The 16,532-nt window shown below is 45.4% G+C and overlaps 1 protein-coding gene across 2 annotated transcripts; it reads left to right on the forward strand.

Moving 5' to 3' along the window:
* Window positions 1-1,122: 1,122 nt before the first annotated feature.
* On the forward strand, window positions 1,123-15,031 carry fbxo28 (F-box protein 28). Of its 2 annotated transcripts, none has more exons than XM_017682180.2 (5): window positions 1,123-1,354; window positions 4,466-4,575; window positions 6,224-6,362; window positions 8,549-8,744; window positions 10,116-15,031. In XM_017682180.2, exons 1-5 carry the CDS (start codon window positions 1,163-1,165, stop codon window positions 10,595-10,597), a joined length of 1,119 nt encoding a protein of 372 aa, XP_017537669.1. In that variant the 5' UTR covers window positions 1,123-1,162; the 3' UTR covers window positions 10,598-15,031. The 2 variants fall into 2 exon arrangements, with proteins under 2 accessions (XP_017537669.1, XP_017537670.1); XM_017682181.2 differs by lacking the exon at window positions 1,123-1,354 and adding an exon at window positions 1,817-2,547.
* Window positions 15,032-16,532: the final 1,501 nt, after the last annotated feature.

Genomic DNA, 16,532 nt, shown 5'->3' on the forward strand with positions numbered 1-16,532 from the left:
CTCCCGTGCCTTACCGTCGTGGCCCAACTTGGTTATCTTGGTCCCACAGCTTATTCAGTCGTCACACTCTTGTTCCCCGGTGTTAATATAGTGTGGTCACATTATTTTTATTTATGTCGTCTGGATGTCACTGGTGGGGCTTCTGACATCTTTTGTATGTGTAAAGTACTGTGTTTTCTCCAAAAATTAAATTATAGTTTAAAAGACATTAAAGACGGATCAGTGGTGGATGAAGTACACAAACCATGTATTTGAGTTATAGTAGATGCCCGAAGTAAAATATTACTATTAATTAATTAGTAAAAGTAGAAGTTCCTCCTTTTGGACCTCCACTTGCGGAAAAGTACAAAAGTATTTGCCTTCAAACGTACTTAAGTATCAAAAGTACACGCACATCTTCGAAGCCACTTCTCCCTCAGGGTTACGAGGGGTGCTGGAGCTTATCCCAGCGGTCATCGGGCGGAAGGCAGGATACACCCTGGACAGGTCACCAGTCCATCGCGGGGCAGGCAGACACATTCACTCACACACTTGGCCTGACTGCATGTCTTTAGACTGTGGGAGACCCACGCAGACACGGGGAGGAACCTGGTCACCCGACTGGGGAATCGAACCCAGACCCTTCTCGCTGTGAGGCGACGGAGCATCCAAAATTTTGGGCATCTATCGTCATTTTTCTAAGAAAACCCCTGCTTTATCGGCTCATTCTGGGTGAAAACACCCCAGCGTGGCTCTGGCTTTGGGCTTCGTTTCGACATGTTATGTTTTTACACACATGGCCACCAGAAGGAACGAAAGACGTCTCAGAATGTAAAAAGTGAGCTATTAGACCCTGAAATGTAGTGGAGTGAAAGTAAAAAGCCGCCCAGAACGGAAAAAAATCCAGTAAAGTACAGATACATGGGGAAAAAAGTACTTGAGTACAGTAACTAATTACATGTACTTCGTTACTGTCCACCACTGAGACGGCGGTGCTACTGTAACGAACGCTGCCGCTCCAAAGGAATAAAGGGGACGCACTGGTAGGCCTCGGTGTGGTGGTCTACAAAACAATAAACAAACAAAAGGACTCCGGGACCACCGGGTCTGCGGGTCCCACTTCCTCCGAGCCGAGCCTCTTTACGGCGCGTCACTTCCCCCAGTCTTGATGTAGCTCGAGAAGATGGCGGCTGTTGTGGAGAGAGCAGAGGGAGGCGGCGGAGCTGCCGCGGATCCCGAAGCGCTGTCCCCCAGGCTGCCCTCTCCGCCGCCGGACCAGCCCCACCAGAACAACCCGCTGCTGGGTCTCCCCATCGTGGCTATCGAGACCATCCTCAACTTCCTGTCCTACGACGAGATCAGCCTGCTGCGGCTGGTGAGGGAGACGGGACACAAACAAAGGCGGAGCGGCTAGTAGCGGTTAGCTTCGCCCGCGGGTCCGCGCCGCCTTAACGCCCCGCAGAACCGACCTCGGTGGGCTTCCTCTGAAGCCGCTAACCCAAATTCTTTCCGAGGGGGTTAAACACGGCGGGCCGGTCTCCCTTTGCGCCACGTAAAGGCGAGGCTGAAGTTGGCTTCCTATTCCCGTTCGCCCGCGTCTTGTTCGAGCTTTCCCGGTCCACCTTAAACGCTGCTGCAGCAGCCGGAGTGTAACCGCTGCGGCGTTTAAGGTGGACCGGGAACTTGTCATCCAGTCTGCTCTAACCTACTTAGGTTAGGTCTCTGAAACCCAAATTGTACCGTAAAAATTAACATAACGTCTGTTTTTTTTTGTTTTTTTAAGGTTGGCTAGCCAGTTGCCACAGCTGTGGAAAGATCCCGAAGGGGAGATCCACCGAATTTTCCAAAAAAAAAAAGATATATATATATTTGTCCTGTTTCAGACATTAAGCTGTAAACAGAGTGATTAAGAGGTGGTTTGGTGTGAGATGGTTCAGATCTCTTCACGGTGGTGGTGATGGGAGCCAGGGGTCACCATGACTAGTTTACAGCACAGGTGACTATAGACGTTCTATTTAGCATCCAGAACCACCAGAGAACGTGTGATGGTGATGGAGAGATGGGGACGGATCTGAAATGATAGGTTTTCTCCAGGGTTTTTTTTTTGTTTTTGCCTCACAAGATCCTGCAGGTATCCCTATGATGAGTAGATGAAAATAAATGGATTAAAATACGTTTTAGGCCAAAAAGATCTGGTTCCTACCACCACCAGCTGTGACCTGTGAACAGTTCTGGCTCTCTAGAACGAAGCGATTCGCACATGAGTGAGTCCGTGTACAGCTCAACGGTGTAATTATACAGAGAACTTCGGTGGGGTTCCCCTTTAAAGCTGCAGCTGACTGGCTTACTATTGCAGAGGGTGGTAACCATGATTCATAAGGCTGGGAGCTGCAGCTGTGCACTGTGAGCTAGATGTTCTAGATATAGTGGCTCTCGTTGCAGTTCTAACATGGAGTTTGCTGTCCTGACGGCTCTGGGTCTGACGAGGACAGGTGGAGTCATCCTGTCAGTCATATCTCACCTTGTCTTTACAGGCTGAGCGTGCGGAGTGCAATTATTAAAGGGCTGGTATGTGTTGAATTTTATAGGTCCACTTACCGTAATCATGATGAGCTACACGACGGCGCGTCAGTGTGCTTGTCTGAGCGTATTGACATCGCTGGCGCTTAAAAACACTCCCCAGCTGCATATTTGATTGATCAAGAGAGCCGAACTAGCCCTGTTTATGTCCTTGCTTATCAGATGTCTTAGAACAGTAGATGTCTTGACTTGTCTAGTGTGTCATTAACTCTCTGAAGTGTCATGACCTTTTTGTCCACCTTCAGGTCCTACACCGCCCTGGGCAGAAGGTCTTATTACGATTTTTCTGACCGGCTGCGGTTATAAATTATTTATAAATGAGGTGTGATTGGTGCCTTTTTTGGCTGAGAAGACCAGCATGTGTATTTTTTCTAGCTTGGGACTTGAACGGTGCGCCAGCCTGCCGATTATTTATGGTTGTGATGTCGCAGCAGTTCACAAGCTGCGATAGTAAGACTATAACGAAAGTGATTCATCTCGCAGAGCTGCGCTTGGGGGGTGTGTTATGCAGGGTGATTCGAAGATGCATCCGATTCCAGAGCGCCACATTTTTCCAATCGTGAGGCGTCGAGGAACCAATCACATTCCAACTGTAAGAGGGGGTCATAGAGTTTCTGACTGGCTCCTTCAGCCTGAGAGGAGCTGAGACCCCTGAGCTGAAGGCGTTCTGCGTTCTCCACGTCAATAAGAGTGAATCCGTCAGAACTGTGCAGCAGGATTTTCATCAGCAGTGAAGCTCCAGCAGCTCAGAGCGTTCGGCGCTGGTTCCACAGCACTGGATGATCTCCGAAATCCCACTGAAAGAGCCGTGAGAACAGTGACGCCCGACACTCAATCCAGTCTGGGATGAGTTTGTGGTGTTGATGTCGTCCGTTCAGCTGGAGGAGGTTCAGACTGAGACCTTGTAGAACTACATAATAAACTTTATGCTCATTTAAACCGTTTACAGCTCACTGCACTGATCTGTAGTGATTTACAAGAGAAATTAATCACTTTGGAGTCAGATGAATCTTTGTGAATCACCCCATATAACTGGTCACGAGTGCATGAAGGTGGACCTCAATTCTAGGCGGAGACGCTTGATCAGTGCTGAATTTTATAGGATTTATTAATATCATTAGTGATGGGTTCAGGTGTGGAGATGGCATGACGCCACTTTTTCATTTCTGATGCCAACATTGAATCCTTGAGCTTCTGGAAGTCAGCTGTGATGCTCAAACCCCTCAACTCTGCTGGCACCCAGAGAGCCCAGCGACGCATGTGGTGATTCGGGCTGGATTTGTTGCAGGACTGGATCATGTTCTTTCATTGCGTCCGTCTGATACCAATGATGCCATGTCTATTTGTGAATGTTCACCTAGATCGGCGGGGGGGGTCAAACTCAGCCACCAAAAATGCCATATTAAAGAGATCTTGGCGGATTTGTAGGCCAGCCGTGGTTTTGTTTTATTTTTACTTAACATTTTGCCGTTGTTTATTCAGACTATGCCAAAACTGCAACAGCATAATAGGCATTTAATGCATATTCATAAACGCTTCTAAATAAAAATAAGTTGTTTTGGGTAGTTTGCCTGTTTGCTTGAACTAGACGCCGGACGTCCTTTCTATTTGAGTAGCTGCTTGCCCACAGAAAGTCATTGTGGGAAACGAGGGTGTGTTGCAGTGCATGCTGGGGACTGTAGTGAAACGGGCACTAAGAATAAAGAATTAAAGTGATTCCACAGCCTGAATAGGGTTGTGTGACTTGGCCCACAGGCTTTGTGTTTGGCACATGGGACCTATACGAAGTTCCATTTATATAGTGCATTTCGCACACTCGGGATCGCTTATGAGTTCACTGGTGTTTTTCTGTACGTCAAGACTTCGGCAGTGACTAATTCCAGCCTAACTTGCTCTCTTTTTGTAGGTGTGCAAGCGCATGGACATGATTTGCCAGCGCATGCTCAACCAAGGCTTCCTCAGAGTGGAGCGCTATCACAGCCTCTGTCAGAAACAGGTCAAGGCCCAGCTGCCAAGGTGAGCTCTACTCCCAAAATAACAGCATTGATTCATAAGGGATTTTATTTTTTATTACAGTTTTAAGGTTTTATTAATAGCGTTTGGAAAACCAAACACAAATTTCTCAAATAACATTGAGCTTTTTCCTTCAGAGAGTTCAAATTGAGATTAGTGTTACAGAAAACATACACCGACCAGGCGTAACACTCTGACCACCTCCTCGTTTCTACGCTCATCGTCCACTTCATCAGCTCCACTTACTGTATAGCTGCACTCTGTAGTTCTACAGTTACAGACTGTAGTCCATCTGTTTCTCTGATACTCTGTTACCCTGGGTGGTCTGATCTACTCGCACCAGCACAACACACACACATCCAACACCACCATGTTAGTGTGACTGCAGTGCTGAGAATGACCCATCACCCAAACAGTACCTGCTCTATGGGGGTCCTGACCACTGAAGAACAGGGTAACAGAGTATCAGAGAAACAGATGGACTACAGTCTGTAACTGTAGAACTGCAGAGTGCAGCTATACAGTAAGTGGAGCTGATAAAGTGGACGATGAGTGTAATGTTACGCCTGACCGGTGTAGTGTTGGGAACTGATCGAATGTCATTCTGAAGACGTAATAGGGCTTAATTAACGGCCTAGTGACCACATTTATGTGACCTAATGAGTAGTAGCTTCTGCAGAGCTCAGTCTCTGGGAGTTTGGCTCACATTCCTCAAAATAATCTGTGGATATTGGAAAGAAATGTGTAGCGGAGAGTGTGAATATAGCGCGTGACACTAAGCTGACACTTTAGAAAAGGCCTGAATCTTTAAACTAGCAGGATAGTCAATAATTAAACGGGGCTGACCCACTTATGCCAACACGGTTCTTCACACTGGGCACCTTCTTAAAGTGGCACCGCCGGTCGTGGTGGTGAAAGTGCTTGGATGAAAACTGACACCTGATCCTGTTAGAGAAAGCTTTGTTTTCCTAGATCACAGATGAAGTCTGCTGAATGTAATGTCGGGCAGGGATCTTTTCAGGTCTAATTATACAGATTTTTCACTGCATTGTCTGCATGAATAATAAGATGTAAACAAAGTGGTTTGAAGCGATGTGTGCCAGACCTCTGAAGCGTTTAATGCCTCTAAAAGCTACTTCAGAGGATTCCATTATGCTAAATCGATGGGAATATGCTGCCTGTTGGCAGAGAGGTAGACGCAGGGCTTCTGTGGTTATTTTATTTAATCCGATTTTTTAGATTCATCTCTAATTTGCCATTGGCCCTGGTGCTCTTGGATAGTAAATACAATGGCTGTATTTGTAGTGTAGTCATATTAGACACTGCAGCTCTGGTTCCAGTCATCGCCACTGCATTAAAATCTGGTGAATTAGCAAGTTTCTCTACCTCATTTCACATCAGACCAGCCTGAATGACTTTTGCTTCTATCTCAGTGCTTGAACTGTCCAGAAATATTGGAAAAATAGTGGGATATTTATTAGATATAAGCGCATAGTTACTGTTTAAAAGGTGGTAAATTGCATTGATCTTGACTGCACATTTATAGTAGAAGCCAATGGGCACTAATATATAACTGTGTGTGTGTGTGTGTGTGTGTGTGTGTGTGATATGAATAACTCTATAAATAAATCATTTTTTTTTGGTCTGTCAGGAGGGAATCGGAGAGGAGGAACCACTCTCTGGCCCGTCACGCTGACATCTTAGCGGCGGTGGAAACGCGTCTCTCCCTGCTCAACATGACCTTCATGAAATACGTCGACTCCAATCTCTGCTGCTTCATTCCGGGCAAGGTACCCCTTTTCTTTTACACTCTGATCGTAAACACACAGTTGAGTAGTGATGCTGGGTTTTGCCTTAAAAGTGAATGAACATTTGCCTTGATGAGGCTTTTATATACTGTTGTACCTCACCGTTAATTGATTTGCCAATCGAAATTAGGCTCAGCGTGAATGGGAATGCCATTGAAAGAACATAAGAGAAGACTTAACTATGCAGACACAGCGCCGAGGACCTCTTAGGTGAGGTGTAAATGCCTCTTGATCCGTAATTCCACACAAACCGGTTTCCACTCGCTGATCTTGGTCACTGTTCTACATAAATGCTGACCGTTTATGACGTGTAGATCGGAGGGGCTGTTTATTCTGTCAGGAATTGAGACTGGATGACTATACATGTTGTTTTACACACAATTGGACACCAGAGGGCGCACCTGCTCCAGCACTGAGTAGCAGTGTAACTTTTAGAAGTTACACACTACTAAAAATTAGTTTTAACAGAATAACCTAAAACCACAATGCTGCTTCGATGAAACAGTGACTTAAGTAAAAAAAAAAAAAAAAAAAAAGGTTTGATAAGTTGGCGCATGAGGCTAAAAACACAGCTGTAGTAGCTACCCTGGTACATGTTGTCTGCAGTTTTATTCGTTTTTACAGATAACCGGATGTTTTAAGCGAGATAAATGACGACGGCAAGTCTGCTGAGCACAATTGGAGATTACTGAACGCAGGTTGAATGATCAAATGGTTTGGTAATCCATGGTGGTGGTGGATATGCATTAAAGAGCCAGTAGTGCCCAGTTATTACCAAAAAAAATGCAATGAAAGCTATAAAAGCAGATTATTCTGTTGAACATTTAACATGTGCCATTGCACTTAATCCAGTTAAATAACTTTTTATTTTCTTTTTTTTTCTTAAAATTGTTATGTTTTTGTAATTTGTCGTTCACTGTTCTTTAAGTGCTGGCCGTATTCTTAACATAATCCGAAAGCATCTCGCTGCTGTCGGATGAAACCGTGTCTCTAAAATGATAACTTTACAGGAGAAACGAAAAACATGCATTACTTTTCATTTAAGTCAAAATGTAAAAGTTATTTTGGGCCATTTCTTTTAGTCCATTCATCATTATATTTAGGCAGGATGGAGTGGGTGGAGACGGATGTCAGGGCTGATGTGTGACAGAAGGATAGCAGCAAGAGTGAAAGGGAAGGTTTACAAGACAGCAGTGCGTCCTGCTATGATGTTTGGTTTGGAGACTGTGGCTCTGTCTAAAAGACAGGAGGCTGAGCTGGAGGTGGCGGAGATGAAGATGCTGAGATTTTCGTTGGGAGTGACCAGGATGGACAAGATTAGAAATGAGCAGATCAGAGGGACAGTGAAGGTGGAGCAGTTTGGAGATAAAGCCAGAGAGGCCAGGTTGAGATGGTTTGGACAAGTGTTGAGGAGGAATAGTGGATATATTGGGCAAAGAATTTTGGAGATGGAGCTGCCGGGTAGAAGGAGAAGAGGTAGACCTCAGAGAAGGTTTATGGATGTAGTGAAGGTGGACATGGAGACGGTTGGTGTAAAAGTAGAGGAGGCAGTGGACAGGGCAAAATGGCGGCAGATGATCCGCTGTGGCGACCCCTAAAGGGAGCAGCCGAAAGAAGAAGATGAAGGACGACAGGAATTTTCTTATGTTAAAAACTGAAAAACGGAAATATGAGGTTTTTTTAATCCGACAGCAGCGATATCGTGGTGTGACATGAATGACTGAAGTGGAACTGTGTAAAAAAGCTTAATTAGAAGTAAAAGTGTTGGAGTCCTCATTTCCTACATATTGTAATTGTTGTATTGTTTCTGTGCCATACAGTTAGTTATTGGGGGCAGTCGTGGGCTGGAGGTTAGGGAACTGGCCCTGTAACCGGAAGGTCGCCGGTTCGATCCCCAGTGCCGACAGTCCATGACTGAGGTGTCCTTGAGCAAGACCCCTAACCCCCAATAACCGTGGATAGGGCTGACCACCGCTCTGGGCAAGTGTGCTCACTGCCCCCTAGTGTGTGTGTATTCACTAGTGTGTATGTGGCGTTTCACCTCACGGATGGGTTAAATGCGGAGGTGGAATTTCCCCTTTTGTGGGATTTAAATCACTTACTTATTAATCAGTTGTTAACCCTCAACCACAACTGTTAAAACCCTTCCTGTTTCCTGCTTATTTCAGGTGATAGATGAAATATACCGAGTGCTGCGCTACGTAAACTCCACCCGTGCGCCGCAGAGAGCTCACGAGGTCCTGCAGGAGCTCCGGGACATTTCGTCCATGGCCATGGAGTACTTCGACGAGAAAATCGTCCCCATCCTGAAGAAGAAGCTTCCAGGCGCGGATCTCTCCGGACGTCTCATAGGATCTGCTCCTGGTGAGGCCCATACAGTCGAGTTAACATTGAAACGCACAAAATGTGTATTCAGAATTCATTGAAGTGAAAGTTCGTAGACAAAACAAATTCAGGACCCGCCGAGACAAAAAAAAGATGGGAAATAACAGTTTATGTAAAACAAACATACTAAAACGATTACAGTGTAAAACGTTACAGCGCTGTGGTGTTAGTGTCCTGCAAATATACCACAAACAAATTTCCTCATAAACAAAGATCTGATGGTCATCCATCCATCCATTCTAAGCCGCTTCTCCGTCAGGGTTGGGGGGTGGGGTGCTGGAGCCTATCCCAGCGGTCTTCAGGCGGAAGGCAGGATACACCCTGGACAGGTCGCCAGTCCATCGCAGGGCAGACAGACAGACACACAGTCACTCACACCTAGGGGCAATTTAGCACGTCCAATTGGCCTGACTGCATGTCTTTGGACTGTGGGAGGAAACTGATGGTCATCCAAAGCGAGGAATTCCATCATATTTGTTCTACTCTGCACTTTGAAGCGGTCGTTTGTGCATTTTTCTTCATAATTTCCGCGGATACAGATGCTGACACTGGGTTTGCAGGAACTTTTGTTTCTGTACTGATTCCATTTGACGTGTGAGACATAATGGTATCAAACCTGTAATGGTGCAGGTCCTGGCCGTCGTATCTCCTCTTGATGCTCGGCTAAATTTTCTGTGCATCTTGTATATAAAACTGTTCCCCTGCTGTTACAAACGTCTAATTACACAGCACTTTCATTCATTTTTATAGATGACTATGTTTTATGTGTAAAAAAGTAAGTAAATAAATAAAATCAGATAAATATAAACTGTTCTTCACAAAAAAACAAACAGTATAAAGAATCAATCAATAAATAAAGCTAATAATTAAAAATATAATTAATGGATATGCATAAGCTTTTATTACTTGGTGGCTACACTAGCCTCGTAGGTTCAGTGCAGAAACAAGGACTTGGCACCAGACACGGCTTTGCTGATCACTCCATCTGCGTAAATTAGGGTTTTTATGTTATTTTATTAAAATATATAAATACATATAGGGTGTATTATTTAATGATGAACAGTGTTTCCAAAACAACTTAAACGAAGTTCCCTGCGATCACTCCTGGTGTTTAGCTCCTGGTATTTGTCTATTTGAAGTTGTTTTTAAATATAAATAAAAATAACAAGTAGTGAAGCTCTTAATTAACCATGGTGGGGTCCACAGACTCTACAGACACTACAGTTGTTCTGATATGTTCTGAGAGCGGGGTTTTGGGAGATGTTTTATTTTTGAACGTTGCAGAAGGTCTTTTTGAAACCTCTCCCCTCACGCATGCCTAACGATGACCCTTGTGACCCTCCTCTCCAGTGGCCGGGCCGTCCACCTCGCTGACCACCATGACGCTGCTCGCCAAGAACACGCCGTCTCGCTCGGAGATGACCAAGGTGCAGCAGCAGGTGAAGGTGAACGGCGCCTCCATGACGGCGCTGAGGCGCGAGATGCAGGAGGTGCGGGCGAAGCAGCTGGAGCAGCAGAAGCAGCTGCAGGACCAGGAGCAGAAGCTGCTGGAGCAGACGCAGGTGATCGGCGAGCAGAACGCCCGGCTGGCCGAGCTCGAACACAAGCTGCGCGAACTGATGGAGAGCGCCGTGGGCGCCTCCGCCCCCTCCACCTCCTCCTCCGCACCGTCTTCCTCCTCGGCCGTGGTAGCGGTAGCATCCACCTCCTCCGCCGCGGGCAGCCCGGTCAGCTCAAGTCCCGGGTCGGCCGAGGACGGCTCGTCCCTCAAGCGGCCCCGCAAGAGTTTGGACCTGCCGCGCCACTCCAAGCGCCTGCGGAGCAAGAAGTAGACGGACGTCTTTCATTTATTTTCCGTTTTTATGGTTCCTTTTTGTTCGTGGAGGGTTGTTTTTCGCTTTCTCTCATCGGTTTTGTTTGCACGCGCCCATGTTCGGCGACGGCGTGAGACACGGACGATACAGAAAGTGACGGGTATTTTTTTTTTTTTTCCCCCGTTTTTACATGTTTTAGTAATTGCTACGTCGTCTCCATAATCATACACTAATATGCCCGCAGCTCTTCAGGCGACGCTCGCCTTCCGTGTCTGCTGTCATCCTTCCGAGTCGTCCGAGAGAACCTGAAGGTCATTCCGAAGGCGTGAAAAGGAGAAGCCTGTAAATTAGGCTGTAGCCAAACATCGTACAGCCAAAAAAAGAGCATGATCTTCCCTCCCCCTGCAGCATAAACTGCACTTGCAGCCAGCGGCAGAACAGCACATATGGAATATATATATATATATATATATATATATATAAATATAAAGACAGCGACGTTAACATGTAGCCTGTTGAGCCTCCCCAACAGCGTATTGAGTCTAAATCATGTATAGCATGTGTTGTGAACATTTCTAATAGACGCCCTGCTTTAAAAAAAGAAACGGAGGATGTCGTGACGTCTCCTGTCGAATAGTTTATTTTGTCATACGGAGGAAAAATAAGAACTTCAGTTATGGCTTTTTTTGGAGTTCTGAATTTGGAACGCACCTGAAGGATATGATCAAAATAGTGCTGCGACTGTAAGACCTTTGATTATCGCGTTTGTCCAGTTGCCGTCTGCCCGGCCGGTGGCCGGAGGTCATGTATAGTTAGTTCCGTGCTACGTCGTAGCTGCCACTGTTTCCGTGGTTGTCCGATTGCTTGTCAGTGCAATAAGAGCTGTGAAAAGCCTTTTCACTAGGAAGGTAAGTTATTAATGTTCTGGTTCACCTTTGCTTGTGAAGGACACGTCTGCCAGTCAACCCCCGTCTTGCTACTTTATTTTATTTTATGTTTCAGTGGTTTTCATGTAGCTCCACCAGCCAAGGCACAGTTTCAGCAAGTTGAGCTCTGGTAAAGGGGGGTACACCCTTAAAAATGTTCTTTAGGGTTTTTTTTTTTAAGTAAAGAGTGGTTCTGTTTGGAACCATGTTGGTGAAATCGTTCTTCAGATTGATGGAAAACATGTTGGGAATGGTTCTGTGTGGAGGCTTTTTGAAAATGGTTCTTTTGCAGGACCAAAAAGTGGTGGTTCTGTTGGAAGCTTGACGTTGTAACAGTAGCAGAATAACTATTGGATGATATCCAGAATCGTATACAACAGTCTGAAGAACCGTTCCACCATTTTAAAGATGGTTCTACGCAGAACTCATGGTTCCAAGCTGAAAACACTTGAAGAACCGTTTTTTTTTTTTTTGTTTGTTTTTTTTTTTGAGCATACTTCAACCAAACCGTGCCACGCTGGCTGGTCCTGAATGAAATCCAGTGTTGTCAGTTAGTTTGTCCTGCTAGCTGACGTTCGCGTTCGTGAAACTGGTTGACGATGGTTGAACTGACGCTTTATTCTTCCTTGCCCGTGTCACCTTGGGCATTTGTGCATTTTCCAAGCTGAAGAAAGTCTTGGCCTGGGTCATGACGCCTCAGGGTTGAAGAGTTCAGAAGAGTTCAGAAGCGGTCGAGCCCCGGAGGACGCTGGAGCGTTGGCGACGCCTGGGCCAACACCGAAACGAATAGCTTTTCCTGTTCAGCTATAAACGTTGACCGATTTACAGAAGAGCTCTTTACAGTAAACTTGGTAGTCCTCAGTGGACTGGCTTCCCTGGAACACTCGAGGGACACGAGGCACCTGAGAACCTTTCTTTTCCTTTTTAAGATACCTGTGCGTTCATTTACATGCTTCCTCAAAGCGTAGCGAGCTTCGTCTGGACCGCTCGGGTTCGGTTTGACCTCGTAAAGCATTAAAGCTTAAACAGTACAGGTGTTCGGAACGTACCTGGACACGTTTGTAGTTTTAAATCCGAACGGGAACAGTTCGTTTTCTGGGTCTGTTGGAGGGAAACGGCGCTGTTGGTGCTTGTGCAGCGAGAGGCCTGCCTGCATCGGTTACTACACGACTTCCCGTCGCCAGAGGGTGGTGGGATAGAGCCCGATCTCGGCACTTTCGCAGAAGAGAAATAACACTTATTATTGTTTTGCTTTTTATTTAAAGGTTCCGTCAAATAATGCTAACGTAACTGCGAGTGGACGAAAGCGAGGCCCGTTATTTTGACACGCTAACGGGTTTTTTACCTTTCGTTAACACAGTTAACACAGCAGGCAAGGCTCATTTGGTAACGTAGCTCATGGTGACCGTTGAACTTGCTGGTTAGAAAGACGTTGAAGTAACTTAAAGACTCGCCGCCACTCATAACTAGACACATTAGCGTTATTCAGTTGACCTGTCAGTCAAATAATGCTAATGGGGCAAGCGCAGTGACCGCTACTTTTACGACACTTTGACGTTATGCTAACTGGAGAATTCAGCAATCGTTATTAGATCCATGACCAATATTTCGTTTGTCATGTTAGTAAAATGCTAACGCGAATGAAAGTGAGTCTTCCCTGCTGTCCTGACCCAGCGAACTAGCATTTTACCGTTCGTTATTAGCCACGTTGTCATTGTTCACGTCACCAGTCAGTCAAGTAACGCTAACGTCGCTAGCTCATTACTTCGATGTCATGCTATCTGGCAAATTCAGCGATCGTTATTAGCGACGTTAACGTTATTTTGTTGACCTGTTGGTGAAATGATGCCGACGTAGTTACGAGTGAATGAAACGAGCATTACCTCCATCTCGACACGCTAGCTGGCATTTTTACCATTCGTTTTTAGCCACATTCGCATTTTTCAGTTGACGCTAATACGGCTTGGAGCGAAAGACGGAGCGATGCGAACTGGCGTCTTATCGTTTGCCGTTATCCACGTTAGCATTATTCTGTTGCCGTGTTAGCATGTGATGCTAATGAGGCTTGCAGTAAATGAAAGCTAGTCACTTGGCAACGTAAGCATTCGTGATTAGCTACATTAGCGTCACACGGTAGACCGATCCGGCAAATAACGCTAACGTGATTGTAGCTGGTCTCACGTTGCCTCGACGTCGTGCCGTATTAGCCATGTCAGACTATTGTGGCTCGCGGTGAATCGAAGCCAGGCTTGCTGCTGTGACTTCATGCTAACTGGCAACCTAAAACATTCACCATCAGCTGCGTTAGCGTCGTTCAGTCGACCAGCCAGTTAACTAATGCTAATGTGGCTAGCAGTGAATGAGTTGGCGCTGCCCGGATGAAAGCGCACGTCGGCCCACTGGCATCCGAACGTTCGTTGCTGCCAGCGAGCGCGTTATTTTGCAGGCGTGTCGGCCGTGTAAATGCTAACGTGATCCATTTTTAGCCACGTTAGCGTCAAATAATGCTAATGTGGCTACAGGTGAATGAGCGCTGGTGCTTCTTCAGGCTAACTGGCAACTTCGGCGTTCGCTATGAGCTACGTTGGCGTGCAGGCGACTCTTCCCTTTATTTTGAAGAAACTTTTAAGTAGATCTTTTGGATCTTATACCCAGTTGTCCTGAAAAGCCCCTGTTTGGATGCGGCGTTTGTTCAGGATCAGTTTCTTTGCTGGCCGTCTGACGGTTTGCACCCTACCTTCTGAATCATGTCTAACATGTCAGCGATGAACCGGAGTTGGGCCGGGGAGCTGGCCGCTACTCCACAGCCGGACTACCTAAAGGATTCGTTCGGCGTGGTGCTGATTCCACGCGCCTTTCAAACTGCTCTCGATGCTCAACGCCGGACCCCACACTCCTTAAATAAATAAATATAAGGTTCTTTAGTAGAGACAGTGGGCCATGGACGCCCGCGTGGCCATTTGAATGCTAAAACGGCTCTTTGCTAGGTGAAGTTGTTCTTCAGATCGATGGAAATTGCATGGTGTGTGGTTCTGTATAGCACCGAAAAGGGTTCTTGTGTTGACATCGTAACAATAGAAGAGCCCTTTTTCTGTACAGAACCATATGCGACGCCCTCTCCGTCGATCCGACGAACCATATTAGCATTCAGACGCTCCTTCGAGGGGTTCGTGGTTCTACACAGAGGCGGTGCCTTTATTAAAGAACCGTCTTTTTCAGAGTGTTTATCAGCAGTGCCCTGAAGGTAGGGTTCTCTTTGGAACCGCATGTGTGTTTAACGTTACGAGCAGGGCACGCTGAATTATGTTATAGCTTGTGGCTTAATGCGAGACCGCGTCTCAGTTTGGAGAAAAATATCCGTACTGTAAACAGTGTACTTCAGAGTCGAGACTGTGGGTTATTTCATGTATGTTATAGGAAAAAGTAAACTTGTAAATTGCCTGTTTTCGGCAAAGACAAAATGGTTTGTTGCACATATTACTGTTACAAATGTACAAATGAATCATATTAAACAACGTTAAGGCATCACCGTCTGCTTTGTCTGTGTACCTGGACTAACGGCTATTTCAGTGGCCTAAACTCGCCGCTCCCTTTTACGCCTTACTGCTCGTTTCACGTAAAGAAGCAGTGTCCCGATTCTGAGGGCATGCTCATAGACCCTGGTTGCTTCCAACAGACACAGAGATTATACACAAATCCTTTTTTCCACCGTAGACCGACTATTTAACCCCAGCTTGTCTGCTCCCGTGTATTAAGGTGGTTTATCTTCACAATTTGATTGAGTTCGCAGTTCGTTTTCAAAATAAAATAGACCTGATAAGACGGGGTGTAGCTCAGCAGACTGAAACGAGGTTCGTCCGCATGTGATCTTGATGCTGTTCCTACTTCATTCCTTAACTAAATTGTTCTGGCAACAGATGTTTTTCCAAAAGCTTTTAAAAAGCCAAAAAAAAAGTATTCTGGATCCCTCCGTTCTAAATAATTTTACACCAATTTCAAACCTACCTTTTAAGTAAAGTCTTAATGTTGTATTCAGACAATTTATATGAGAAGTTTGTCAGTTTTTGTTCTATTAACCATAGTACAGAGACAACATTGATTGGTGTCATCAATGATGATGCACAAAATCCTTCTGTTTTGGGTTTTTTTTAGATCTTGGCACAGCTTTTAATGCCGTTGAGCACAAGATTTTAATCCAGCGTCTTGAATGCTGGGTCGGCCTCTCGGGCACAGGTTTAGAATCAGTTTTAAAATCGTATTTAAGCAACAGTCAGTTCATGGTTTCACTTAGAAATCATTCATCACAAAGATTTGCCATTTATTGTGGAGTCTCTCAAGGTTCAGTCTTGGGGCCTTTGCTTTTCTCTTTGTACATACTTACCTCTAGGTGGTGTCATTAAGAAGCATAGTATAAATTTCCATAGCTATGCTGATGCTGCTGTACATTTCTGTTCCTTGTGAAGATCAAGACTCTAGACAGACTAACCAGCTTTGTGTGAGATTTCTCAGTGGTTGTTGCAAAATTTTCTGCAATTAAATCAGGAAGAAACAAATATTGATCATTGGTACAGAAACTCTGAGAAAAAGTGATTTGAGAAACTAGCTTCATATGCCAAACCTGCAGAACGAAACCTGGCTGTGATCTTAGACTGTGAGCTCTGTTTTACCCTGCATGTAAACGGTCACTAAAGCAGCTTTTAATTTCAGAAATATTGATAAAGTTTGGCCTTTTCTCTCTCAGAGCGATGCAGAGAAACTTGTTGATGCATTGTTACAAGCAGAGTTGATCACTGTAATGATCATCTTACTGGACTTCCTAAGGAAACAATACACCTCGTATAAAACACAGCAGCATCCTGACAAAAGCTAAACGGAGAGATCAGATCACTCCTGTTTTAAAAGAGCTGCACTGGCTGTCTGTATCATTCAGGACAGGTGTTAAAGCTCTGCTACTAGATTTTAAAGCTCTAAATAACCTTAAAGCACTGTTTACATCACAGAGTGTCTGTCTGTGTTCCAGCATGTAA

Source organism: Pygocentrus nattereri, chromosome 22 (genome assembly GCF_015220715.1).
Source record: "Pygocentrus nattereri isolate fPygNat1 chromosome 22, fPygNat1.pri, whole genome shotgun sequence".
Lineage (NCBI taxonomy): Eukaryota > Metazoa > Chordata > Actinopteri > Characiformes > Serrasalmidae > Pygocentrus > Pygocentrus nattereri.